A 26,695-nucleotide genomic window follows, 5' to 3' on the forward strand; every position below is an offset into this window, starting at 1 on the left:
TAGACAGTAGGAAGAGCAAGGTAATCAATATGTACAGCGACTATACTCAAACTAAACTACAGGCACTTACATTCGCAGCCATAACTTCCATTTGGATTAGTCTACAATGTTGCAATTTGGCTTAAAACGTTCACCATGGATCAGTACATCAGCCAAGGTATAGTATTAGCCCTGTAGATACTTGCGCATATGGATATGAAGGCGGTTTAGTAGAAGAAACGATGACAATCTTGTTTATGTTTACCGCATCATAAACAAACACATGTGACACGCATACCGTTAGAGATGGAGAAACGAAACAAAGATTTTCGAACTCTCCATGAACAGGCGAATAAGATGGTATATAGTTTTAATTGATTTGCATCTTCCTTCTTCGAGTACTGGCCCGATAAAAATTTGCTTAGTTTTCTTTTGTAGCATGTGTTATTTTACGAATTATTTTTAAATTTCGATTTTCTCAATGCACGTGTTGTGCGAACAAGTTGGGTGTTTGCTGAGACGGTCACAATTATGTTACTATGGAAGTGTAACTCAAGCAAATCACTTTAAACCACAAGTTACACAAAGAAGTATCTTCTTGATTGTTTTGTAGTTTGTCTATCATGTTTTGATACATAAATTCTCTACACAAAGCCTAATGGCTGCTCTTAATTTAATTTTTGTTTGCATACAAAAGGGGAATACGCCCCCTTTCAACTTGAGAGGATATGCCATTCCTGGTAGCTTACAAGGCCTATTTCGCTGTTTTTTAGTCGTTATATGATGTTACAGCACATGGGCTAGCTCCTACTGAACTTTTCAGTTACTGGCCACATGTAAACATGACAAGACTTTTGTCAAACCAATTTCAGGGAACTAGGCACATGCTTGGTTTAAATATGTGACTTTGATTTGAGGCCATGATTAGTACTTCAAGGACCATTATATGGCCACTAATCTGTATGCACTGTATATAAAAGATCTAAATAACAAAGCAGCTGTTAAGAGGGGTTTTACTGTGCAGTTGAATTACTGTGTATACATACAGATTATCCATTATCAGTGGCGGATCCAGGATGGGGCATTTGGGGCAAATGCCCCCCCCCCCTTCAAGAAATTGCATACAAGATCGATATACTCTAATAGAGCAGTCAATTACTCTAATAAAGCAGTCACAATGTTCATGAGGCAGTGTAGCTTACCTATGAAGCTACAAATAGGATTTTATTTTACATAACAGACGTGATATAGTAGGTAAGGATAACTAGCTATTATTGTTGTGACCTTTTTTTTTTGGTCTTCAACTGGTTTTCAGCAAGTTTTTTTTGGTCTTCAACTGTTTTTCAGAAAGATGCCCCCCCTCTTTCGAAACTCTGGATCCGCCCCTGATTATGTACATAAAATAATAACTGTTTTCAGAAATTTTGATTGCTTTATTTCAAGAACTACTCATTGTCCACACAGGCTAAGTATTGTACATGCAATGTAATGTACATCTTGTATCCTGATACAAGCAAATGTTTGAGGATTCCAATGATGTCATACAGTAAACAACTATGAAATCTGAGACATTACTCCCTCAAAATTTGTATGTATACAGCAATTAATAATGTTGTAACCATAGTAACAAGGTAATGTTATTCCAAGTGTTTTATCTGGAAATTAGTGTTGGGCGGTACTTAAAATAGCAAAATGGTATACCTTCCATAAAGAGACTCACAGTATTAATGTAGAAGTCATTAGTATTAAAGTAGCTGCCATTTATTTACCTCAATAAAAGCACCAAATGCCCATGGTAGCTCGATCAGCAAGCCTCAGGTACAAATTACCACAAAAAAACTTGTTTATACATTGTTTGGTTAGCTGGCTACATCACCACCTGTCTACAAACATTGTCACATATCTGGTTACCCTCTAAATATGGGATGAAACAAGCCTACAGGGAAGCCACAGTGCCTAGATGGTATGGTGATATTAATAAAAAAAACTGGCAGTATTAATAAAGGGGATGGTATACATGTATTTAGCGGAAACAGCGGAATTGGCGGAAACAGCAGAATCATCATTTACAGATTATGGACAGCCTTAGAACACCCACTTCCAGTTAGCTACTCACTGTTACATATATAAATACAGCTACGTAGAACTCACCACAATTGAAGCTCATGGTCTTTGTGACAGTGATTTTCTGTCTTCTTGCAATTTACCCTGTGGTAATCAATTCTTAGACAGTAGTCTCAGTAACGGCTAAGGCTAGACAGTAGTTTACAGGCTCTCCAAGCCTATACAACTAATACCAATACTAATCTTATATGATTGATTAATTGCAGAACAATTGGTGTTGAATGGTCAGGCTTAGTCTCTGGTGGCCATACTCTATTTTCTCAGGATAGCGTTTATACAGATTTCAATTATAAGTACCCCCCTTGAAGGCGCTTCTAGTAACATGTGCTTCAAAATACAGGGTGTGAGGGTTGAGGTATGACTACACTGTAAGAGTGCCACAGATGTTGTGAAGCTGCGAGAAGACAGAAAATCGATGCTACAAAGACTATGAGCTTCAATTGTGGTGAGTAGCTAACTGGAAGTGAGTGTTCTAAGGCTGTCCATAATCTGTAAATGATGATTCTGCTGTTTCTGCCATTCCGCTAAATATACCATCTCTTTAAAAAATTTAAAAGGCGGTATTAAAAAAACAGGCGGTATCAAAACTGGTATGACTTAAATATCACAGACTACTAAGGTATATAGCTCAGCTCTACTGCATGGAAATAAATGTGCTTGTACACATGCTGAGAATTTGGTATAAGAATGTATCCTTTCACAATGACAGGTACTACTGTGATGACTGTTTCTCCAGAGGGATTCTGTTTGAAACTGTTACCAACATGATGTAAGGGAGCAGCATTCTTGTCTGTGTCGTGTTTATCAGACCACCCAAAGCTCTGTCTTCTGTTGATGTGTGTTAACATTCTGTACAATAACCTTCCTAGGTCATGACACATGCACAACTACTGAATAATACTACACAATACTGCATGCTTACCTACACATACTAGAGCTGAGCGATACTGCCATTTTAGTATCACGATCGATACTAAAGCCACTATTCACGATACTGAATAGTTCACGATACTTACAAATATGTCAATCATAGCTGGTGCTACATAGTGTATTCCTCAGTATTCCTGCAGGAAGTCTTTAAAAGTAGCATCAAAAAAGCCACTGTCATCGTTTACAGTAACAGTTATTGTAACACATGCTTTGAAGTTGTGTTATGGTGTTCACACCTCTCTGCAGGGGTAACCAGGTTATGACTTAAAGGATTCTTGAGCCTAATACAGCATAACAAATGGATTTTAATGACAATAATGTACAGGCATGGTATCACGATAGTTAATAACAAAATATTGCGATATCGATACTTTAAAAATATCGCGATATATCGCTAAAACGGTAGTATCGCTCAACCCTAACACATACCACCCATCCACTACACCTGGCTCTATATCACTACAACACTGAGAACAGACCTTTACTGACCACAGATATATACAAACATAATCCACAAGGAACATATAAATTTGGTGGCAGATTGAGGCATTGTCAGAGCATGCTATCACATTAGACAGACATTGCACTTATGTCATATGTTGTAGCACTTGTCACTCAATACACATTATGTTGTAACACATCTCATCATTTAACACATCACAGCATGACAACACATTACACACATTACGACATAATGTAACACACATCAAATCAAGATATAGTACTTTGCACATATACACTACGATAGTAGTGTATAGTAGGGACCACAAAGGAGTAGGCGTGGCCCACGAAATAACATCACCCAAGAAACAGCCTCAACTTTCCCAGACGATGGTGAGGCAGTATTGGCTAGGTAAAACTAAGCCCAAACAAGCTTTCAGATCGACCCGAAATGCCTTCAGCAAATTGCTATGGAATTTTAAAAATAATTTATTTAATGGAATTTTCTACTGACTGACTGACTGAGTAACTGAATGATGCCTTCAGACAAGTGTAACTCGATAACAGCTAAGGCTACTGGCTTGATTTTTTTCACTGTTCGATGTCGTTTCGTCCTGACACGTTCCTTTTGGCATGCCGCAGTATGTGCAATGCATTCTTCATTTACTTACCAGTGTCCTCCTTTGTGTCCCATATAACAGCAAAGTGTCAATTTGGCGATAGCACATGATGGCTTCCCTTAATAACGGAAATCTCTACTTTTAATAGTGGTTGTTTTGATTGCAGAGGGGTGTTTCGAACAGTTCTTGATTCGTACTGCTGTGTAATGGGTTGAACAAAGCTGACAATGAAGTGTAATGGATGCTTCACTTTTCAGATAATAATTGATATAACTAGGGCACAGCACCATTTCTTTTTTTTGGTATGCGTGGATTATAGAGGTGCTTTTCGAAAAGTTCTTGATTTGAAATGCTGTGTAATGGGTTGAACATAGTTGACAATGAAGCGTAATGGATACTTCACTTTTCAGACGATAATTGATATAACTGGGGCGCATGGTGCAATTTCAGATGCGGTGTGCGTGGGTTCACCAGTCATAATAATAATATTTTCAAAAATAAGTTAACAAACAAGTACACAGAAAAATTTGGAATTTTCAACTAGAGTAGGGACCATAGCACATTGATAAAAAGTACTGAAACAAGCTGGAGTAGTGCAGGATATTTAATCACAGTAAAACAATAAGAAGTGTTATATCCCTACTGTGCTCAAGATACCGTAATGGAAATGCACAGTAGGGATATAACACTTCTTATTGTTTTACTGTGATTTAATATCGTGCACTACTCCAGCTTGTTTCAGTACTTTTTGTTGATGTGCTATGCTCCCTACTCTAGTTGAAAATTCCAAATTTTTCTGTGTACTTGTGTTCTATACATATCACATTGTAACAACACATTTCACCAGTCATGTCAACATACTATTTATGTAACAGCAGATTAAACCTGTCATGTCATAACACTATAGCTAATTGCATCAACATTGCATCATAACATAATTAATGAAGGTTAATAGCTTAACCGTGGTTAGCACACAAAGAATCACGCACGCCTCCAGCCAATCACGCACGTGATGCAGAATGCGCCATTTGTTGACTCGTGTGATCGAACTTCAACTTGTCGTGCGTAAAAGTGTGAAACGGAGAACAATGACATTTCTACCTCACTGAAGCGGAACGATATCCTACAGTAGGTTTTTGTCTCCCCGTGAATCACTGTGACAGCCGTCAGATTGTAACCATAAAGAGGTTCAAGCAAGTTTCACTAGTGCTCTGGCCGTGGTGGCACTGATACACACAAACAGATCAACAACTGATTCTATCGATCGATCCCCCAGTATCGTCTCGCCAGGTGAGTTGTCACCTACCACCGGAAGTCCCCACAAACCAGTCACCGGTTTAATACCGTGCCTCCTCCCTTCACACAGGAAGGGAGTGAAATATAGTAAATCCTGGAGATAGGTGTAGAGGGTACCTGGCCTGTTAGGGTAAGGTAGGAATTTTCTTTTTAAAGGAATTTAGGCATGAGCTGACCACAAATTAAATTAGATTCCACATTTTTTGTATGTTTTTAGCCCTTAGGAGGGAATAAAATAAAGGGGATGTTAGCTAGGCTTGGTTCAGTGAGGGACAGGTGGATTGGCCTACATCAGTAGCACTCAGCATGAGCTACGTCGGTAGCACTCACAGACATGAGCTATGTTGGTAGCACTCACAGACATGAGCTACGTCGGTAGCACTCACAGACATGAGCTACGTCGGTAGCACTCACAGACATGAGCTGCATCGGTAGCACTCACAGACATGAGCTACGTCGGTAGCACTCACAGACATGAGCTACGTCGGTAGCACTCACAGACATGAGCTACGTCGGTAGCACTCACAGACATGAGCTACGTCGGTCGCACTCACAGACATAAGCTACGTCGGTAGCACTCACAGACATGAGCTACGTCGGTAGCACTCACAGACATGAGCTACGTCGGTAGCACTTACAGACATGAGCTACGTCGGTGGTAGCACTCACAGACATGAGCTACGTTGGTAGCACTCACAGGCATGAGCTACATCGGTGGCACTTACAGACATGAGCTACGTCGGTAGCACTCACTGACATGAGCTACGTTGGTGGTAGCATTCACAGACATGAGCTACATTGGTAGCACTCACACATGAGCTACATCCCATGCATAAGCTGTATCACTACATATCACAATGTGAGCAATATTGGAATCACTCAAATGGGGTAAGTTGGTACTTAAACATGGGCTACAGCTCACAATGTGAGCTACGTCGGTAGCACTCAAACATGAGCTACGTCGGTAGCACTCACAGACATGAGCTACGTCGGTGGTAGCACTCACAGACATGAGCTACGTTGGTAGCACTCACACATGAGCTACATCTCATGCATAAGCTATATCACAATGTGAGCAATGTTGGAAACACTCAAATGGAGTAAGTTGGTACTTAAACATGGACTACGTCTCACAATGTGAGCTACGGTGGTAGCACTCACGCATCAATTACGCCAATAGTACTCAAACAGGAGCTACGTCGGTAGCACTCAAACATGAGCTACGTCAGTAGCACTCAAACATGAGCTACGTCAGTAGCACTCAAACATGAGCTACGTCAGTAGCACTCAAACATGAGCTACGTTGGTAGCACTCACAGGCATGAGCTACATCGGTGGCACTTACAGACATGAGCTACGTCGGTAGCACTCACTGACATGAGCTACGTTGGTGGTAGCATTCACAGACATGAGCTACATTGGTAGCACTCTCAGACGTGAGCTACATCTCATGCATAAGCTGTATCACTACATATCACAATGTGAACAATGTTGGAAACACTCATATGGAGTAAGTTGGTACTTAAACATGGACTACGTCTCACAATGTGAGCTATGTTGGTAGCACTCACGCATCAATTACGCCGATAGTACTCAAACATGAGCTACGTCGGTAACACTCAAACATGAGCTACGTCGGTAGCACTCACAGTCATGAGCTACGTCCGTGGCACTTACAGACATGAGCTACGTCGGTAGCACTCACTGACATGAGCTACGTCGGTGGTAGCATTCACAAACAGGAGCTACGTTGGTAGCACTCACACATGAGCTACATCTCATGCATAAGCTGTATCACTACATATCACAATGTGAGAATATTGGAAACACTCAAATGGGGTAAGTTGGTACTTAAACATGGGCTACATCTCACAATGTGAGCTACGTCAGTAGCACTCACGCATCAGTTACATCGATAGTACGCAAACATGAACTACGTCGGTAGCACTCAAACATGAGCTACATCGGTAGCACAAACATGAGCTACATCGGTAGCACACACATGAGCTATGTCGGTAGCACTCACATGAGCTACGTTGGTAGCACTCAAACATGAGCTATGCCTGGAGCACTCAAACATGAGCTATGTCGGCAGCACTCAAACATTAGCTACATCGGTAGCACTCAATCATGAGCTACATCGGTAGCATTCAAACATGAACTACATCAGTAGCACTGAAACATGAGCTACTTGGGTAGCACACACATGAGCTACATCGGTAGCACTCACATGAGCTATGTCAGTAGTTGAGCTACATCAGTAGCACTCAATCTGTCATTAACACCGAGACATGAGCTGTCAGCAACACTCAGTCATGAGCTGTCAGCAACGCTCAGTCATGAGCTACATCAGTAGTAGCCAACATGAGTTATGGTGGTAGTACCGAAATGAGATAAGTTGGTACTCAAACATGAGTTATATATCACAACGTGAGCTACGTTGGTAGCACCCAAACATGAGCTACATCAGTAGCACTCACACATGAGGTACATCGGTATCACTCAGTTGGTATTACTCAAACATGAGATGTGTCAGTAGTACTCTAACATGAACTATGTTGGTAGTACTGAATCGAGGTAACTTGGTACTCAGACGTGAGCTATATATCACAATGTGAGTTACGTCAGTGGCACTCAAACATGAGCTACGTCAGTAGCGCCCACACATGAGCTACGTCGGTAGCACTCACATGAGCTATGTCAGTAACACTCAAACATGAGCTGTGTCAGTAGTACTCAAACATGAGCTACGTTGGTACTACTGAAACGAGGTAAGTTCGTACTCAAACATGTCATTGAGCTACATATCACAATGTGAGCTATGTTGGTAGCACTCACACATGAGCTACATTGGTAGCACTCAAACATGAGCTACCTCGGTAGTACTCAAACATGAGCTACGTCAGTAGCACTCAAACATGAGCTACATCGGTAGCACTCACACATCAGTTACGCTGGTAGCACTCATGCAAACATGAGCTACGTCAGTAGCACTCACACATGAGCTATGCCAGTAGTACTCACACCTGAGCTATGCCGGTAGCTCTCAATACGTCAGTAACGCTCAGACATGAGCTACATCAGTGGTAGCCGGACACGAGCTATGTTGGTAGTACTGATGAAAGGAGGCAAGTTGGTGCTCAAATGTAAGCTACATATCACAATGGGAGCTATGTTGGTAACACTCAAATGGTACTTAACATGAGCTGCATCTTACAGTGCAGACTATGCTGGTTGCATGAGCTGCATCGGTGGCATTCAAACATGAGCTACATTGGTGGCATTCACACATCAGCTACATCAGTAGCACTCACATGAGCTATGTCAGTAGTACTCAAGCATGAGCTGTGTCAGTAGCACTCAAACATGAGCTGCGTTGGTAGTGCTGAGATGAGGTAAGTTGGTACTCAGACATGGGCTGCATGTCACAATGCGATGAGCTACGTTGGTAGTACTCACACATGAGCTACACTGGTAGCACTCAGACATGAGCTACATAGGTAGCACTCAAACATGAGCTACATCAGTAGCACTCAAACATGAGCTACATCGGTAGCACTCTTGCACCGAGGACTTTGGGCATACATTTCTGGCAGATCACTCGTGCCCATGTTATAACTACGAAATTCGCACACCCAACTGTGCAATATCTTGAGTGGATGAGATATACGCACTGGCTTAACAAGATATACGCACTGGTACCACTCAAACAAGAGCTACGTCGGTAGCACTCAAACACGAGCTGCATCAGTAGCACTCACACATGAGCTACGTCGGTAGCACCCACATTCACTAGTACACAAACCTGAGCTACGTTGGTAGCACTCAATATGTCAGTAATACCCAGACATGAGCTGTCAGCAACACTCAGTCATGAACTACATCAGTAGTAGCCAGACATCAGCTATGCTGGTAGTACTGAAACGAGGTAAGATGGTACTCAAACATGAGTTATATATCACGATGCGAGCTACGTTGGTAGCACTCACACAGGAGCTATGTCAGTAACAATTAAACATGAGCTACGTCAGTAGCACTCAAACATGAGCTATATATGTTGGCTGAAATGAGGTAAGTTAGTAGTCAGACATGAGCCACATATCACAAGGTGAGCTACGTTGGTAGCACTCACACATGAGCTACGTTGGTAGCACTCAAACATGAGCTACGTCGGTAGCACCCAAACATGAGCTACGTCGGTAGCACTCAAACATCAGCTACACCATTAGCACTCAAACATAAGCTACGTCGGTAGCACTCACACATGAGCTACGTATGTCGGTAGCACTCACACAAGCTATGTCAGTAGTACTCAAACCTGAGCTACGTCAGTAGCACTCAACAGGTCAGTAACACCCAGATACAAGCTGTCAGGAACACTCAGACATGAGATACATCGGTAGTAGCCAAACATGAGCTATGCCGGTAGTACTAAAATGAGGTAAGTTTGGACTCAAACATGAGCTACACATCACAATGTGAGCTACATTGGTAGCACTCACACAGGAGCTATGTCGGTAGAACTCAAATGAGCTATGCCGGTACGGTAGCACTCAAACACAAGCTACGTCGGTAGCACTCAAACTTGAGCTATGTTGGTAGTACTGATACGAGGTAAGTTGGTACTCGAACACGAGCTACATATCACAACGCGAGATATGTGGGTAGTACTCACACATGAGCTATGTCGGTAGCACTCAAACATGAGCTATGTCGGGAGCACTCAAACATCAGCTACACCGGTGGCACTTATACATGAGCGGCATCAGTAGCACTCACATGAGCTATGTCGGTAGTACTCAAACATGAGCTACGTCATGCAGTAGCACTAAAACATCAGCTACGCCCGCATCATTTAAATATGAGCTATGTCGGTAGCACTCACATGAGCTATGCCAGTAGTACTCAAACCCGAGGTATGTCGGTAGCACTCAATATGTCACTAACACTCAGACATGAGCTACATCAGTAGTAGCCAGACATGAGCTATGTTGGTATTATACTGAAATGAGGTAAGTTAGTACTCAAACATAAGCTACATCTCACAATGTGAGCTATGTTGGTAGCACTCACATGTGCTACATCAGTAGCGCTCAAACATGAGCTACATTGGTAGCACTCAGATTTGAGCTACATTGGCAGTACTCAAACACGAGCTACGTCCATAGCACTCGAACATGAGCTATGTCCGTAGCACTCAAACACGAGCTACGTCAGTAGCATTCAAACATGAGCTACGTCAGTTGCACTCAAACATGAGCTACATTGGTATTACCCAGATATGAGTTACGTTGGTAGCTCCCATACATGAGCTGTGTCGGTAGCACTCAGATGATGGAAGTTGGCAGCACTCAATTATGAGTGATGTCAATAGCACTCACACACGAGCTATCTCAGTAGCACTCAAACATGAGCTACATTGGTAAACGGGGGCTACATCAGCGCTCAAACATGGGCTACACTGGTAGCACTCAAACATGAACTATCTACAAATGAGCTACCTCGGTAGTACTTGTAAGTTGTAACATGAGTTACGTCAGTAGCACGCAAATATGAGCTACACACAAACATGGTCATAAGCTACCTCGGTAGTACTTGTAACATGAGTTATGTCAGTAACACGCGAACATGAGCTATATCAGTAGCACTTCTAAGATGAGTAGCACCTGACTGCATCAACCACAGACATGCAAGTTGGGGGCTCATAGTCACACATCAGCAATGTCGATCGGTAGCACCTGCCGCATTAGGGACAACTACATTGCAATCACACATCTACTATGTGTGTCTGATTGCATCAATTGCAGTAAATATATGACAGCTACTTTGGTAACTCAGTACACTCACACTTCAGCAATGCTGGTAACACCTGCAGCTGACTGCAGTAAATGTGACACTGCTGGTAGTGCTCTTCAGTCACGTTTGCTACGACATTAGTACCTGGGTGCATCAATCCCAGTAAAATTAATGTGGATATCACAGTACAGTCACACATGACACATCAGCTACCCAATTATCAATCACAGTCAATGCGACCTGTCATCACACATCTACACGGAAGCTATATTGCAGGCATCAGCTGCGGTTGAGGTGACTGCTACATCAGCAACACTATACAGTCAACGTCTGCCTACATCAGTGGCAAAAAATTGGGACAGCTATACATTATTACCATGCACTGTAACTACAGCCACATATCAGCTATATCGTTAGCACGGGACCAGGTCACAACGAGGTGGCAGAAACATCAGCACAGTAACCATACCTCAGCTATGTCATCACCAGACTGCACCATGATCAGCTGCAGTGAACAAGACAGCTAGACCAGTAACATTGTACAGTTTATACTGTTAGCATCAGACTATATCAATTACAGAGGAGGTGGCATCAGACCATATCAATTGCAATAAAGGTGGCAGAAACATCTGGCCTTTCTATGCTGGTCAGTATCAACAACCATTACCTAATTGCAGCTCCTAGCGGGGCTGCTGGCATGGTTTGCATTGAGGTGGCCAGGTCAACCACAAATAGGTAGACACACGTGCTAACACTTAACGGCGCCTATCAAAGGTGACAAGACCTCATCTGGGCAACAGGAAAACTAAGCTCAAACAACATGATCATTTTACACTTCAACTAGCCATTTAGTTATAACCCGTACTACCCCATTATGGGCTTTCTTTGGGCTATGGAACTCTCGCCCAGATAGGCTCGAGTTAGCTGCAGGGGCCAAAAATCCAACATCGAGTCATACAGATTACAACAAAGGCTCGAAAAGCAGCTACGCGCCTGTCACCGACCTGCGCTGATAGGGGATCACGTGACACCGGATCACGTGATGAAACAACCTGACGACCTGCCAAAAATATAAATGTTCATACCACCAACATCAACAACTACAAAACGTGATTCGACAAAGGTGCTAATTACACGTTTTGAATTTTATCAACACAGTACATCTGTCATGTCATCACGCACATAATGTCGTGACAACACAATACAAACATCTATGTATATTGCAACGCACATTGTGTCATGACAACACCACACACACAGGTAGCAGCATAACATACATTAGGTAATGACAACACATTATGCAGACTATATTACAATCTGACTTGACCATAACACACACTTAGCCTATCAATGCATAATTGCCTTCAATCGTTTTATTCTAGCAGCTAACAGTACTCAATTTCCCCAAAGTTGTTTGGTAAATATATACGTACATAAACACAGTTTGACATGTAATAAAATAACTGATATTATGCATACATATAAACCCTGGGACAAATTAGAATATTGAAATACGCATACATGCTATCTCTGAGTACATACAATACCAGGTCTTGAGTTGTAATTACAGTTTACTTGCGTTCATCTGGAATCCACGATTACTGATGAGTAACATTTAAGCTCTTGCAAAAATAAATAGGTATTGTACAATGACCTCTTGTAGGCAACAAACATAGTCAAGTATGCCCCACTACTTCATCAGCCTGGGGACTTGATCAGGAAAGCTGAAAAGCCCTCCACTGCTGTAGTGGCTGCCCCTATTTCTAAAACTGTGGCTTGAGCATGCTGGATTGCAAATGAAGGCCAGCTTGTTACAGTATAGGTGGGGAATGGTATCAGTGTGTGTGCATGACAGAGGTAAAGCTGGCCTGCTGCAAGCACAGCCTGAGATATCATTGCTAGAGATCATGCTGGAGTACTGGAGCATGGCCTTGACAGGACTCGTTGTTGCACCAGTTGCTGCTATATGGAGAATATTACCTTTGCAAAAAGGATCTGTTTTAGGCTGCCGTATTAGGATAAATAGGGTGATAGCTGTGTCTGACCATTGTAGTGTAGTGGAATCTGTCACTGATTCAGTAAATTCACTAACTCTGAGGAAACCATAGAAAGTAATCGTGAAAGTATCCCACATGAGCTGTTGCTCAAGAAGCATAAGATTCGAGCTACAAAGTTGTCCTTTTAAAGTATGCAGCAGGTCAATAGTAATTGGAAGTCTGTGGCATGTGGAATTACCTTGGGAGCAGCGTATGCCTCTTACTACAAGTAGAGTGATTCATTAGATGTAGTGGCTTTGTTCCAACTGGGCCAGGGGTATCCCCGCTAAGTACACTTTTATTTTTCTTATAGGTGACATGTTGGTTAAGGTGGGCACATAAGTACCAAGGTGTTAGGCTTGAAGCAGGATAAAGAGGAATGTGGTACTGGCCACAAAATGCTGTTGACTCCAGTGTAGTTGAATAAACTGGTTCAAGCATGCGAAAAGGATGCGGTTGGCCATGCACAGGTGTTGTCCACTGTTGCTAGAGTTTCTGGTGCCAAATCATTAATTCTGAAAATGGGATAGAGCCAACAGTACTGTTAACAACATCACCTGGTATACTGTATGTGTGATGACTACATTAATAGACTGCACAACAATACAATAAACCGACTAATACCATGGTTGCCATATCATGTGTGCAACCCTTTTGCCAGATGTCCACAACTGAATAGATGTCGCAATGAAACAATATCTTTTGGTCGACAAGTGGCCTCAGAAATTGATGCATTGACAGTGGCAAAGAGTTTTTTCCATGCAATGAGTAGACTTAGTTGTGCTGATGTCCAGCATGCTTGACACCTGTACCACTCCAGAAGGTGCTCCAACCCTCAGAGCCTGAGGTGTCAGTGTAAAGATTCATCTTAGGCTGCTGCATGCTGATGTCCCAGACCAATCTGGCAAAAAGTCTAGCCACCATATGAGGTCAAGTTTGGCTTCCCAAGTTATGGCAATGAAGTCGTGGAGTTGTGCTAGGATCTATCAATATTCACAAAAATATGCGACCTGTGGGGACCACTGTACATGCAAATGATAATTACTGCACAAACACATGCACACCTTCAACTATACTGTACACAGCTGTATATCCAGAACAGAATTGTCTATACCATCATGAGAAATAATATAATGTAATAAAGTTGTCATCAGCACAAGATGTCTTATCCAGGTACAGTATTTACACACTACGTGTTGTGCATGCAGCACGTACAATTAATCTAAGCTAAGGAAATCTTCAGTTTTACTAAGCAGGGGTCTGTCAAGCATGTATACTCCTCCATCTTCAGAAGCAATAACATCATAATGACAGCCATGCACATTAAGGAGTTCAAAGTGATCTATGTGATGTAGCCGTGAAGGAGGAGGCTCTTTTGGGTAGATCAGCTTAGCATTCTCCAGGGGCTTGTAGCACAGCCAGTGATAAGTGTCTTTGTAAGGAACTAATGTATACACGGGTATATCAAAAAGTGAGGCTGCTGCTAACAGCTCCACAGCTGTTCCCCACACCCTCGTTAGCTGCACTCTCGCTATGTATTCAACCATGTCTCCATCAATGTATGGTTGAAAATGAGTCCGGTTCCTAGATATAAAATCAGCCAGCAACTCCCTGATCTTTCCATGTAACATTTCATCACCGTAAACAATTTGAGCCACTGAGCGGTAGAAGCAGTTCCCATCGCCTATGATAGGTTTAACAAGACGATTCATCTCATTCAGTACTACCATTTCATTGTTCGGAGTAGCCTACGTTCAACAGAGAGGTTATATATTGTCTATCAACCAAATTATGGTGATTACCTTTGGGGTATCTTCCATATTTGTGATGACAATGCTTTTTTCAGGTGGCAGCTCCTCTATAGAAACCAATCAATCAACTACATACAGTCATGCATACTGATTGCACTATAATAGCCTCTCACTACAATAATTGTATAAACCAGTAAACTAATTGTAAATTAACAGTGCATCCATCCTCATACAAGTATTATTTTAACTTCATTTGATTTATCATGTGAAGTTATCACATGAAGTGTCAACAATTATTGTAATGTAATCGTATCAGTGGTTAGTGTGTGTGTGTTTTTTCCCTTGTTTATATACAACATACCTTCAACATTTAATACTGTTGAATCCTCTAACTGGTCTAGGGAAGTGCATGATACCTAAAAATAAATATCCATTAGTTGCCAGATCATATATTTTCAGCCCTATATATTCAGATAGTTTTATTTAATAGAAAGTTAATTTACAACAACAAATAAGCTGGTATCAGCATTACTATATGCAAGGAAATTTTGACATCAAAACATTGATGGATTTGACAAATCACAGCAATTTGTCAAAATGCTTACCAATTAAGTGCCTCTCCACTTTGTGCTAAGCAAAAGCATGTAAAAGGCAGCCATATTATGTAAGCGCTTAGCAAGTCCAAGTGATTCGTCACCTTTTTTCATCAAATCCTTACAAGCCAGAATTCATCAATTTTTTTGACGTCAAAGTAAATTTTCTTGCGTATGGTATTACATACAGTATGCTTGCTTCTAACAAATCACTTAAAATAATAGTTTGCATAATACATAAACAACACTTCCTACTATTATGGTAAATGATTTCTTAATTAATCAAGTGGCTATCAAGTAATACACATTAAATAAATACTTCTGTTTTCTTGGCTGGTTGTACTCCAGGCATGACTACAGCTGGTAACTTTTGATGTGATGTCCTGCCTATAAATTCATACAGTGATGACACATGTACATGGATTTAACCATTGGATAAGTACCAGTGTTTAAACATTGACGATGCTTGCATCTCTTCTTTTTCTTTCCTGGGCCACCAAACCGTTTCATATCCTTGCAGTTACAACAGTCACCGCAATCATCTTGTACACATCCAGAACATTTACACCAAGATCTCTTCTTGCCTAAATTGTACATGTGTAGTACTAATATTAAATATCATTGGATACAATAATCAGACCTGCTCTTTCCACTCTCTGTACAGTTGCTGCTGTTGATGATATAGCGTTGTCAACACCAGATGTTGAAGGTTCAGTGATATCAATTCCGCAATCCTGAATAAAAGGATATTAAAGTGTAAAATACATAGCGAATTACACAACAATAGCTATATAATCTTTACAGTAGGTCAAATTTACTTTTATACATAGGTAGCATAGATCTATTGAAACTGCCAACCCACAAAATGTGTGTTGGTTATAATGCCTGTTAATTATTTTGTTTTGAACAATATGGCCACATTAAACTGACGCACAATGACTGATATCATGGGTAGTACTTGTATCATTAAGATATCTCTGATACTATAATAGCTACGAATTGAACAGGTGATGTCATATTAGAGGTTTGTCTTCCCCCCAAGCATGTATTAACACATTAAGAGTAAATATAAAAATTAAATGCTTACTTTTCCATTGGGGCCACTGCAACTGTTATCTTCTAACAATGCCTGTGTATAATATCCATTATCTATTATACTCTCAAGCAATAAGGTATATATACCTTTCTCAATTTGGCTGCCTTCACACCAACTCTGTTTCTAATTCTCCAATCTTGCCTCTTTCTACCACTTTTACAATGAATAGTAGCCAATGACGAAAATCTAGACTTAAACTTAAGCTTTGCTCTGCGTGCAGTTAGTGTACTGGATAAGCTAGGCCTTAAGATAAGGCCATCAGTTGAGGGTGCCAAATCTCTGGCCAATACTTCCAGCTCATCACATTTGCCTTTTAAAACCTTAAGCTTATCCTTATCTATGATATTAAAAGACAATGTTTCAACTTTCTTTAAAACAATTCTTATTTGTTGTTGTGTCCGCTTCCCTTCTTGAGGTTTCTGCAGTTAACAAAGATATTAATATAGCATTGCTCTAACTAGAAAATGTAAATAATGCATGGTATGTGCAATACATTAAATTACAAATCTGTTGCATACCCGTTTCTTCAAATCGGAAAATTCTAATTCTTGTGACTTAACTTCAGTGTTAATTGTAGGTGTAGCATCATTTGAGCTGCAGGCCATCGCATCATTCGGGATGCCTTCAAGACTACTCTTTGTGATCGTGTGTGGCAGTAACCCGGCACCAGTTTCTTCCTTAGGTGGAATCCCTATTTCCACACAGAAATCATCCACATCTAGATCTGTCTGACTCTCCAGCATAGGCACTGCATCAGGCATAATACCTTTCACCATTGTTGCTTCTGTCAGTGCGTGAGTATCAGTACACATATATGCACTATTCAAATATGCTTCTGGCAGTGAATCCCACCTCCAACCAGACTGGTACAAAAAAAACGCAAAAAAGTGCTTACAAGGATAGTGAGTTTTAGACCAGTCACCACACGTACAAGAAGGCTGACCATCAGATAATCCAAAATCAATGTGATGGGTGCTTGTTTCACCAGCAAGACTAAACTTTCCTTTCTGAATGTCACAGCTTAGAAAAGATTCTTTAGTAAATTTTCTCTTTGCTTTATCTAGTCGATTTAAGCAGTGTTTGATCAAAGCTGGCGGCCGCCCATGCAGATACTTTGGAACATCATCACTGTATGACCGGTAAGTGGAGCTCATTTTGTAATTCTGAAATATGTATTTCTCATGAGAATCTGGAAGAAAACTGTCAATCAGTATCTCAACTAGACATGAAAGTGTAATGTTTCTTCTGTGTGGCAAATAACTATATTTCAAAACTTTGTTTTGAGCTTCTATACCATTATTAGTTTCAACAGCTGCGTGAAAAGAAGTTTGACGATAGACTCTTGCCCACCTCTGTAACAAAAGCAGATAACACCAATTAATTAACAAAGAATATCAGGCGTTATACAGACTACTACTATTGTAGACTGAAATTGCATTAAAAGTACATGTACTATATACATGACATTGTATAGAGCGTAAACAAGTCAATTGTTATTTTCAATAAATTACCCTAACAACAAGGGCATGTTCAAAACTTACCTCAGGAATTCCCAGCCATGTTCCAATGAGCCACTCTTGTAAAGCAGTATGATCTTTCCATACACGTGACTCCTTTAGACGTTTCACTGCACACTGGTAATAGTAGTCTATCGGTACTTCTTCATCTTGACTTGGCACTGGTGCATGTGCACACTCACGTAGCAGGTCAAGAACCTTCTCCCTTTCTTCATTGGAAAGACCATGTTTATGGTCCTTTGTCCATCTCTCCCACGCTTGCTCCCTGTGAAAGTCACAAATATATACTGGGGTAGATGGAAAGACATTTTTGACTGCAAGATACTCTGCATCTGAGAAATCACTCATGAAATATGCTGGATTCCATTTAGGATTCCACTTCTTCAAAATAGAAATTGCTTCTCCAATCTCTTCAGCTGATTCTGAGGAAACAGCAAATTCAGCTACCACCACATAGCCTACATTAGTTTTTACAGATAGAAAAAACAAAGCTACTTCATATTTTGTTGTTTTGTAAGTGGCATCAATCAACGTTATGATATTGCCATATTTGACTAGGAGATCTCGTTGCCACTTTTCTTGGTGTACCCACAAAAATGTTTGGGAGCAATCATCAAGGTCATCATCATAACTTGTGCTGGACTGGATGTTATCATTGCCTGTTGATTCATCTTGATCAACCTGCCCACCAGACTTTTTAATGTAAGGCCTGAAAAAATGGTTGGAAGAAGGAGAAGACTTTTTCCATTCTTCAATTCTTAATTTCAGATTTTCTTGGTCCAGTATTGACAACTGCAGGGCTCTTTTAGCTTTGGATACGTGGTTTCGAATGTCACATACCATCGGATAAAATGATCTATCCGTATGACAGGGTGTTATGTTTAGTTGGGCAGAAACTGTGTGTTTCACATAATTCCTTAGCATCTTTCTTATTTCCTGTATATCTGTGATTCCATCAGCAACTAACTCTGCTATCTTTGTTATTAGAATGGGGTGGACTCTCTGGCTATAACCAGATACTTCTGTGAAACTGTGATCAGTATGAGCTTTTAATGTAGGAAGAGAAACATAACAGTACTCTTCGCCTTTGACTTTTCCAGCGACTATTTGACCTCTAAGGTCCTTCAATGCTTTCTCCTTTTTATTTTGCAGCTGTCTAGAATTCATCATAGAAGTAACAGTGTCACACAGTTGAAATTCCTTATATACTGTGTAATACCGCAATTTAATATGAGCACAACATCCCTTTATTCTTGAGCTTTGCAAGCGTAGCTGCTTATTCTTTTTCTCCTTCTCCTTCCAATATTGTGGTCCATACTGACAATCCAGCAGAACTTCTCTATCTACCGTAAATGGTGAATTATCAAAGCACACATCCTTGCTTCCTTCATTTTTTCTCCAGTACAATTTTCTCACATTCTATTGTATAGCAGATTGATAGTAAGCATACAGTTTATGTACCAAAAAAACTGAAAGCAAACAATGCTGGTGTAATAATATCTGCATAGTAAACGGGGGTGTATTTCGGGGAGTTTCCTGGGGTTCTGAAAACCCCTCTGAAATTTTAACTTAGCTATGAACTGAAATTGCAGCAGGAAATAGTTAGTGTATCTTATGCAATACGTGACTTTGGCAGCATAAATAATAATTATATATTTAAAATGTACAGACCTCCATATGGAGTATTGTTTTACATATCAAATACCATACACTCAATTCAACCAGTAGTCAATAGAAAATTAGCTAACATTTACAAGTCATATAGATGCTCAAGAGTTTATCTATGGCCGGACTGCTGCTTGAAGTGCAAAAATGACTAACTGATGATTGATGATTTTCTTTCTCCCCAGCTGACGCTTCACTAGTTAAACAAGCAGATGAAACTCCAATTGTTCTAGATCGTCTGGTACCATAAGTAGTAACTGTCTCAGTGCTATGCTTGGCCAACAAATCATCAACATTCTTCATCTTCACGAATCCTTCGTAATATTCTCCAACTCTTTTCAATCCTTCTTGCCACGTTGAAGTGGACAGCTCCATAGTTCTATCTTCGAGCACAACAACTTGAAATAAATACCTCGAGGCCAGTGCCATGCATAGAAACAGGATTTGGCGCCTTTATGCTAAGCACCTATACAATATAAATAATCACGTGCTGACATCAAGTTGGGTGAATAAATTGATTCCCTTCCATAAATATCGCACGCGGTCCACTACGCAAGATTCAAATAGCCACAGGACCTAATACCATAAACGGAGAACATTTGTAACTATTTTAAACTACTCCTTAGACATTTCTAAATATAGATATGCTATAAATATCCCGTAGCTACGTAGTTTGCAAATTAAAAAAAAAAATCCTACAATTACTGTGAGTACTGTTAATGGACGCATTGATTTGATGGCAGAGGGGTAGCATTGTTTCAGCACAGTCGGGCCTTGTTGTCAGGAAATTGAGGAGCAGGTACTGGACATTGTGATTGTTATGTGGAATCCAATGGATAACTAAAGCAAGGTGATTAAAATACACAGGACTGATCTTAAACTGAAAAGCAAGTGTGTTGTGTGTGTGTGTGTGTGTGTGTGTGTGTGTGTGGATATTTGCCTCGCTAGCAGATGCTGAGGAGATTCTAATCCTATTGGCTGACTGGGACAAGGTGAAAACCATTCTTTAAGTCAACTTTACTTCACAAAGTTCCTGGACCCAAAGTATTGACCATTGAGTGACAAACCTTCATTATTGTATTGTAACTAATGTGTTCAAAGTTATCTCATAGTAGTGGTGAATATACTTAGGTTGTATGAACTGGTGTTTTTTTAGAGTTGTAGTGATTATTGACAATCCTCAGTAGAGGCCATTAATTAACCATAATTATTTGGATTTCAAGGCAGTTTTAATGTGCTACCTGTGGCTATTACATTATTGTAACCTGTGACCGCTAGAGTTACAATAGAGTAATTTGCTGATGGTTTGTGGTGACCACAAGTCATAGCCTAAACAAACATTGGAGTTGGAGTTCTAGCCCACTTGTCTTGTTAGCAGCTACAGTGGAACCTCAGTTATCTGGATTATTGGTGAGCCAAACTACGAAAATAGCTGCTTCTGTTTGAGTGGTGATTGTTCTATTTGGGTAGTTGAAAATACTGATATTTGGGCTTTTTGTGCCAAAATGTCACTCTAAAACCAGCCCCCCAAAAGTTACTTTCTAAAAACTATTTAGTGGAATTTACTAATGACTGGCTGCCTGCCTACCTTCAGACAGGGATAACTCGATAAGGACTAAGACTACAGGCTTGATTTTTCAATATTCAAAGGTGCCTTTTGTCAACCACTGTATGTTCATAAACTTCATGAACTTACCTGTGTCCTCATTTGTGTCCCATTTTCCTTTGCTGACAGCACAAGGTGTTGATTTACAGTAGTGCCACTTGATGGCTTCCTTATGTTTGTGGGGAATCATCTTCTGTTGCAGCTGGATTGATTACAGAAGTTCTTCTCATGGTGTTCATCATTAATGCTGTGTAACAGCTGAAAATGAAGGATAATGGCTATTTTGTTATTTCTGCATTGGAGCGTGTGTTCTGACAATAAGCCTGACACCATTCTTTTTTTCAATGCGATGTGCACAGGTTCACCAGTCATAATAATGTTGCAAATAGTTAACCAAACAGTATTAGGTTTGATTAGGGATCATAGAAAAAAATGCTGTGAAACAAGGGTCCTGAAGATATACGACATTTAATCCCTACTTTGGCCTACAGGGATTAAATGTCCACTAGTATTCATAGGTGACCTTCCTATACCACGTTGAGCTGAATCCTGAAAAACAGCTAAAAATTAAAAATGGATTTTTTCTCAACAGAGTTAACATTTCAGCCAACCAGATGATTATTGGTAACAGCAAAGGTGTCAACAACAGACACGTAGAGTTTGGTTCCATTACAAGTTCAGGAAAGGGCTGTAATGGACACTGAACTTATATGGCTTCCCCATAGGAATTGTATTGTGAAAATTTAGATCGTCCGTAAATATTATGTCAAACATTTGAACAAAAAGATATTGAAATATTTTTAGCAGGTCGAGCAGTACTACAAATGAGCCAAATCTCAAGATCATGTGTAATTGCACCCATGAGTTATTAAATGTTTTTGAGGATTCAGCTCAACGTGAACATACTATAGTTTTCATTACTTTTTATTTCTTTGATTCCTATTAAAATTCCTTACGTTTGTAGTTTACCAAAATCCACAAAATGGTACTGTACATACTTATCTATTTTTAAGTGTGTTTGCTACTTTCATATCTCTTCCCCAAAATCTCTTGACTCTTTCAATGTTCCTCTGGTATACTGTACTACTAAACTATCTTTAGTCTATCTAGTATAGTGTTGTGATGTAGTGTCGATATACATGAGCTGATATGCATGCCTTTATTATGCTGCAAGTGACATGTTGTAAGTATGTAATGATGTGTAGGGTTAAGAGGAACAGTCCCTACCCAAATATGGCATATAGTCATGATGTGATCAAGATCAGAGTTATGATATTACCAGGTTAATGTGTAGTGCAGTCATGTGTGTCTGTTTGCTGTAATCATTTGTATACTATTTGTGATGTGTGGCTGTACTGATATGGATTGATTTACTACTTTGGTAGTGTGTTAGAATTGATTTAATTTGTATTGTATATTAATTGTTAGATTCACAGCCAAAAATGGTGCTACCAAGCTGTTAGAGGTGTCCATTAAGCCAAGGGGTTAGATCTTTACTACACAACTTTGTCATCTCTATACCATGTTAGTGTAATGAAGTGTCAAGTAGGGCTGGGACGAATATTGAAATATACCTTTGAGTATTCACTTGTAAAATGTTCGAACATTCGAAGCTTCGGTGTTAGTTTTCAAGTTACAGGTTTTCTTGTACCTACTAACATCCTTCTTAAGTTTTGCTTTTCTAGTTTTAATAAGTTTCCAAGCATTTGGAAAGTGCATAGCAGCAGTACTGAATGATGCGATTGATCGATTGCAAATGGGCGTGTCTGCTATACTGCAACCATGCATAGGTAATCACCAACTATTGGCTAAACGGACATTTTCCTGCAATATCTATCACTTTATAAGGTGTTTCAAGGCTATAACTATGGTAGCAAGCTAAACTGCAATGGTTTAAAAGTGGGTGTGGCACTGGCAAAGAGACGAACATCAATCATGCAAGATCAATAAGCAGCTGTAATAAAGACGACGTTTATTTTTAATTCTTTCGTAAACAATGAGTGCATTACAAAGCTTCAAATTATACTTTTAAAATTCGAACGTACTTAACGTTTGAACCACAGAAACATTCGAAGCTTCGTCCCAGCCCTAGTGTCAAGCACATTACATCTTCTGCATCCTCAATGTACAATTGATAGTAACATTTTGGCTTCATTATACTGTAGTGAATGGTGATCCAGCAGTTACAGTATTTCAGAAATCATGGGTGGCTTAAAGAATAATAGTGAGACCCACTGAGCAAAAACCAGTTATTTTTGCACATTCCTCAAATTCAATTTTATTATTTCTTTGTTATCTATAGTGAAAAAGGAGTGGACAATCAAAGTTTCAGCTGTTTGGGATTAATAGTCTTGAAGCTATAACTAGACAGTTGGAACAGGAATAAATTCAATTTGTACAGCAACAATACCGCAAATAAATTACAGGCGTTTATTTAATCGATCATAACTCACATCTGAAACAAGCTATGAAGATAGGATTTTGGTCAGTCTGTTCACAGTGAACTGACAAATCCATTAAAGTAGTGCTTCCCTGTATGTCTCTGTGTGGACAAAGAAGAGGCCATTCCAACAATGAATGACGATGTCAAACTTTATTTCTACCTATGTAACTGTACGAACATGAAACAAAGATATTCCTACCCTCTGAACAGCCAAATCTGATGGTTTTATTGATTTGAGTTGTGTCATCAGTGCATAGTGATGTAATTAATGTAGCATGTTTCCAGTTTATTTCAATATATTTTTATTGCAAAATTAGAATTTTGCGAAAACAGCTGCTTTGCGCTCAGCGAGTCAATAAATTAACTAAATTCAAGAATTTTACTTGGAATACAACAGGAAATAATTCTAACAGCACCGACATGCATGTATGTATGTGTAGTACGTCAAATGGAGTGCAGCAAAAGCATGAATTCTTTGAAAGTGGTAGCATTACTACACTGTTGTATAGAGGAAACAGCAGTAAACCATAAAATAAGATTCATTGAAGCCATAAATGGTTGCACGTTTGATGGCCAACAAACCAGCAAATAAACTGCAGTTTATGAAATCATTATAACACTATTGTATCAACTACTACTGGAATTACTAGCTGTTTTAGTGAGTAATGCGTCAGTGTGGTAAAGTATCGGTATTGGATTGGTATTGGCCATTTCCATCTGAAGTGTACTCGGTATCGGATTGCAATTGGTAGTGAAAATGTGGTATCGATGCATCACAACTAGCTTCATGTACCTGTTTTTTTTTTTAGACGTAGTACAATATCAACATTATGAATGTAACATTGTGTAGGATTCAAGTAAAACTCCCTGCCCAAATATGGTGATGAAATAAATGTCAGGGCAATAGTCAGTCACACCATCGAGTTTTATAAACTAACACTCCTCTAGGGCTGGAAAGTTTATTCATTTGAGTGTAAGCATGAATGAACACAAACAAGCACATTTGTAGAAAGTGGTAAAGTCACCAGATGACCTTTGTGTGATTGAGCACATGGGCTAGGCTTGTGAAAGCATTGTGTGCTTACACCGTACCCTATATAATATCAAAGATTATTGTACTTATAATTCTTGAACTTATAGCACTGGCTGGTCCAGACATTTTCCGACAATTTTGTATCAAAAAAACCAAATGCATTCATACCACCATTGTATCCCTGTGTATTATAACAGGTAGTGTTTTGATGTACATAGTACATATACGTGTTAGTCACTAGTACTCCCTGTGTATTGGTTGTGTTTGGTGACCACATTATCATAATACTGTAGATGTTACAAGTGGATAGTGCTACTCCTCCTGACCCACAAGAAGACCCTCATGGAACTATCACGTTACTTTTAGCTGAATACAAGGATGCCATACCAAATGCCATGTCAACCACAGAGTTTTTACTGCTGTAGGAGAATTTTACTTCAACATCACGTGAATGAAGATAGTGTACAAAAATCAGAAGTAAGGTATTAGGGAGTGTTTGTTGTGCAGTATGATTTGCTTCATACATATGTAGTTCCCAGTATATGGACAACATTTGACCCAACAGCTAAGAAATTGTTTTATTGTTGGTAGCAAAGTTTGGAAACTATCTTCAGAATTTAAATCATTTGACATGGTGACTTTATCAAATAGTATACAGTAGTGCTGTTTAGTAGAGTTCCCCCCTAAAGTGACCGGTGCCACAAAAAATTCCGTGTCTAAAAGAATTATCATACGTGACCTTTACAGAATAGTCTTATCTATTCAATATCAAATACAGCAGTATCCCTTCGAGGACCGAATTAATTTTAAAGTATGGAGAAACGCGTAACTTAGTGTTGTTATAAGGAAGGCAGTGGTCTTCTGTAAAATGAAGACAGATTATTGTTTGGCGTTGACTTAATGGTAATGTCATATACAACAAAGTGGCCAACTGTGAACACAGAGTGGTATTCATGTGATCTACACTCAGTTTGGAAACGCCTGCTAAAGCAGACATCCCAGCTTGTAATTCCTTAAAGATAACGATGTTTCACTTGTGGATAACAACTATTAATACTGTAATCCTTGTAGTTTGAAGTACGCAAAGCTCACATAAAGAAAAGACCTTCACGTGACCATGGTTTCTCATGTGATATATACATGCATTGAGCACATGTAGTAGGTGTACAGGAGCACAGCGGCAGGTGTAGGGAGTGAAGAGATATAGCTATGCAGTATAGGTGTAGGGCTATTAGCTAGTGATAACACACCCCACAACACCTTTATATAAATGCATGTATGAATTGGGTACAGAGGAGCCGGACCCTGTGTGTCTGCATGGATATTAATCAGTTTATGGTTGACTGGTTATAGCTATCTTTGGGCCCCCACTCTGAAAATCGTTCCTACGCCTTTATGTGTCCTATTTTACTTGACTGGAAACAGTGTGTACATAATGTTAAGTGAGGTCTGTACAATGTACACTAACTTATCTCACTTTTACTGTCTCTTTATAGGAAGGTCACAGGTAGACAAACAATCAGCTACCTCACTGACAAGACTGTATCACATTGGAGAACTGGTTACCACTAAACTCATCATTATGGTACAATTTGATTGCATTGTTAGTGCATTAGTTTATACCACTTTAGTGTATGCAAGAAATCTGAGAAAAGATGAACTCTTTTTGCTATCAATTTGAAAATATGAGATTCTGAAGTCTGCTACGTACAATCTATAGAGAAAAGAAACAACAAAGACAATGAAGCAGTAGTACAGTGATACCCAAG

At 39.8% G+C, this 26,695-nt stretch overlaps 1 protein-coding gene and 1 long non-coding RNA gene across 2 annotated transcripts; one reads left to right on the forward strand and one right to left on the reverse strand.

Annotated features, from left to right (window-relative positions):
- Positions 1–14,350: 14,350 nt before the first annotated feature.
- Positions 14,351–19,346, reverse strand: LOC136261142 (uncharacterized). Its single transcript, XM_066055113.1, has 10 exons — positions 18,204–19,346; positions 17,181–18,014; positions 16,749–17,081; positions 16,654–16,695; positions 16,207–16,300; positions 16,010–16,150; positions 15,886–15,953; positions 15,335–15,389; positions 15,025–15,080; positions 14,351–14,970 (listed from the first exon to the last, which is right to left on the reverse strand). Exons 1-10 carry the CDS (start codon positions 19,344–19,346, stop codon positions 14,440–14,442), a joined length of 3,297 nt encoding a protein of 1,098 aa, XP_065911185.1. The 3' UTR covers positions 14,351–14,439.
- A 5,783-nt stretch (positions 19,347–25,129) lies between these two features.
- LOC136260526 (uncharacterized) lies at positions 25,130–26,695 on the forward strand. The gene is made up of 3 exons (XR_010703587.1): positions 25,130–25,403; positions 26,423–26,511; positions 26,558–26,695. It is a non-coding gene; the product is annotated as an uncharacterized lncRNA (long non-coding RNA).

The sequence above is a fragment of the Dysidea avara genome, chromosome 7 (assembly GCF_963678975.1).
Source record: "Dysidea avara chromosome 7, odDysAvar1.4, whole genome shotgun sequence".
In the NCBI taxonomy this organism is placed as follows: domain Eukaryota; kingdom Metazoa; phylum Porifera; class Demospongiae; order Dictyoceratida; family Dysideidae; genus Dysidea; species Dysidea avara.